Source organism: Microtus ochrogaster, chromosome 1 (genome assembly GCF_000317375.1).
Source record: "Microtus ochrogaster isolate Prairie Vole_2 chromosome 1, MicOch1.0, whole genome shotgun sequence".
Classification (NCBI taxonomy): domain Eukaryota; kingdom Metazoa; phylum Chordata; class Mammalia; order Rodentia; family Cricetidae; genus Microtus; species Microtus ochrogaster.
In genome coordinates, this window is record NC_022009.1 from 90,811,322 (window position 1) to 90,814,802 (window position 3,481).

General features: G+C 45.7%; 1 protein-coding gene across 2 annotated transcripts in view; it reads left to right on the forward strand.

Moving 5' to 3' along the window:
* Pld1 (phospholipase D1) overlaps positions 1–3,481 on the forward strand; it is a 186,775-nt gene that overhangs the window by 100,349 nt on the left and 82,945 nt on the right. For both annotated transcript variants that reach the window (XM_005343906.2, XM_013347951.2), the window contains one exon: positions 30–143. In XM_005343906.2, coding sequence (XP_005343963.1) covers positions 30–143 — 114 coding nt within the window. The remainder of the gene's footprint in view (positions 1–29; positions 144–3,481) is intronic.

The window sequence follows — 3,481 nt, forward strand, 5'->3', positions numbered from 1 at the left end:
TTTTTTTGAATTTGCCTTTTCTGTTTCAGATTATGAAGCCAAAATACCGCTCCCTTTCTTACCCTTTCCTGCTCCCCAAGTCTCAAACTACTGCGCATGAGCTGAGGTACCAGGTGCCTGGGACAGTCCCCGCCAAAGTGCAGGTGAGCAAAGGCTGCTGGGTAATGTCGTGGTGACGGGTATAATTGTCTGCCACCTTCATTTCAGATTTTCCAATAAGCATTTTTCTGACGCGCGACTAGGTGGCTCATTGAAAATCGAGTGTTGTGTTTACTCTAAATGATTCGGTTTGCCATCTTTCTAAAGCCCGTGTGTTATGTCTATTAAATGCATGCCCTCAGGAAGGCTAGAGTGCAGGCGTAGCTATTCCCATGATTCCTTGAGAGCCGCCCCTTGCCACTCTTACGTTGTATACCTGGGGCCGGTGCTGCTTCAGCACCAGGGACGAGGCTGAAACTTGGAATCTGGGAAGGGAGTTCTCATTCAGCCAAATTAGTGCTCAATTAACCAAATACCTTTTAGAGGCCCTTTTGAAACAACAGGCAGTTGTTTAGTAGAGTTCTAAAATTTTACAGCTTCCATTCCAATCACATGAAATTACAAACAAGAAAACTCATGACCTGGGACTAGGGCTTCTCCAGAGCCACTCACTACTGATGGGTTCAAGCTCTGGCAGTGGTACTCAGCTGACTCTCTTTATCAATAGCCTTCAAATGTCTTGAAGTTGCACAAGGTCAGAATGAGGATGGGCCACATCGGCGTTGCTTTGAGTTCGAAAGCATTGTTTGAGTAGAAGCCCAGTCCTCCGCCTGCTGTTTGTGACCCTGGTGTGGACAGGGGCCCTAGTGGACACGCTTTTACAAATGAAGTGTCTAAGTCTGTTACCCCACACTAAGGGCAAGCGTAGGCATGTGCCTACCGAAAGTAAAAATATATTACAACAGACAAAATAACACAATGAAAACAACAAGTCAGGGCCGAGGAGATAGCTCCGGTGGTAAAGCGTTTGCCACGCAAGCAGGAGGCTCAGGGTGTGAGCCCCAGAACCCATGTAAAAAAGCCAGGCGTGGAGATGTGTGCTCGTAATCTTAGCAGTGAGGAGGTGGATCCTGGGCCTTGCTGGTCAGCCAACCTAGTGAGCCCCAGGCCAGTGAGAGATCCTGCCCCTCCCCCCCCCCAAAAATAGGGTGGAGAGCTCACAAGCAATACCCAGGCTTGTCCTGTGGCCGCCAGTGAATAACATATAGCTACACGTGTCCCTGCTCACACAAGGACAGTTCACCTAAACACTCACATACAAACACACAAACAGAAAATTGGACACACCACTTGAGAAAAGTACCTGTAGTAGATATAAAGTCATCCCACTATGAAAAGATACAAAAACATTTTATTTGAAAGCACAGAGAGCATTTGCGTATAAGTTGGTATTTTATGAATCTAATTCTATGTGGATAAGAAGAGCTTACTCATTCTGCAAGATGAGACAAGGATGCTAGTAATAAGAAAAAAAGAGGATTTAAGATTTGAACTTGTATTAAGATTGGTGTGGGGGTCATAGAGTTTTTGTTAAGTATTGGTCAAAAATGTATTGTTGATTGGCATGGGGTGAGAGCACTTGCTGCCAAGCCTGGTGATTTGAGTTTGATATACTGCCCTCACATGGTAGAAGGAGACTCCTGTAGGCAGTCCTCTGACTTTCTCACCCTTGTGTTCCCGCACACACACGAATAACTAAATTTATATGATAATTTAAATATATATGTATATTTGTGTGTATATATATACACACACTGATGAGATATTTTAGTTTACTGCTTATATCAAGACTCATTGACTGATTCAACCAGCATGTTTAAGTACCATATGTTTATATAAGCATATGTTTAAGCTCCATATGTTTACACTGTAAGTCATCATTCGCATCCTGAAAGGAGGGGATAAAAACCACTTTTTGCTGCCTCTGGAAACATAGTTTGCTGGCAAGAGAAAGCGGTGAAATTGAAAAATTCTCTTGGCCACTCACCTGGATGCCCTAAGAGCTTGCTGACAAGGAGGGCCAGAGCTGGTTCTTGTGACAACCTGAGACAACCTGCTGTAAACCGCTGCCCTTGGAGAGGGCAGTGTAGCCCCTGTAAGGCCGGAAGGTGACCGTCAGTGGCCTTCAGCTTGTCCATTTCCCGGGTGACCTTCAACTTGCCCCTCAGCCGAGAAGATTAACCAATGACAGCGTTTCCTAAACTGGCTTTCTCCTGTGAAATGCTGAAAAGGATTTCACAGAAAACGGGCTTCTGGGCCTTACAGTGGACTGGCTGTGCCTTTGTTATGCTAATGTGTAGGAGCCACTGAAGGACTTTTATGTCACATGGCCATTTTCAAAGTTTATCAGACAGATGATTTCTTATTTTATCTCTTCTCATCTGTCTCTGTCTGAATACTTTGAAGCTTGAGGCGTACACATATGAAGAGCTTTCCAGTGACGGCCAGGGCAATGAAGGTGGCTGAAAGTCCTGAGGTCACTATGGGGTAAGCTGGGAATGCAAGAAAGGGACAGAACACAGAGAAAAACGTAGACACTGAAAACTAGGGGCTAGTCAAGGAAGGACAGAATGCAGAGGTTAGCTAACTGTCATTGGTGGCTCTCCAGAGAGGAATATGTGTGTCATGCTGGATGAGCCAGCGTGAGTTGAGGTCATTACGGACGAATGCACCCACAGATCCACAGCAAGGCTGTTCTGTGTGACACAAAATGTATCTGAGAGTGGCCATGATAAAGAGGTGAAAAAGCCTGAGGGGCCACTTCTAGGAACACAAGACAAAGGTCAGCTAACCACAGTCAGTCAATGCATTAGAAAACCATCAAGTCAGGAAAGTGCAGTCAGGTGCAGTGGCCACAGAGCCTGAGGCCTGAGCGTGATCGTCCCCTGCCATCCTGGACCTCTTCCTCACTGGAGAAAGCCTTATGTGTGTGAATCTGATCTTAGCTCCCTTCAGGCCCCAGAGAGACTCTTTCATTAAACATATTTAATAAACAAAGGATCGCTGTACTGTATTAATTACCCTTTATTGACTCCAATCTGATGTAGCTCAGAGCCCACATAAAACTTGAATGCCTACATACCCTGGCTTTTAAAGGAGTTAGAATTATGTTTATGCCTAAATAGAAGCCGCTGTTAGAATTTGTGAATAGATGATTGAACCCATTTGGTGGGTCTCGGAGAAAAACAATATGAAAATAAATTGCAACATGGCAGGTGCAGTTGGTCTTCTGTGCAGCTGTCAGACAGTGGCTGCAGCATGGCAGGTGCAGCTGGTCTTCTGTGCAGCTGTCAGACAGTGGCTACAGCATGGCAGGTGCAGCTGGTTTTCTGTGCAGCTGTCAGACAATGGCTGCAACATGGCAGGTGCAGTTGGTCTTCTGTGCAGCTGTCAGACAATGGCTACAACATGGTGGGTGCAGCTGGTCTTCTGGTGCAGCTGT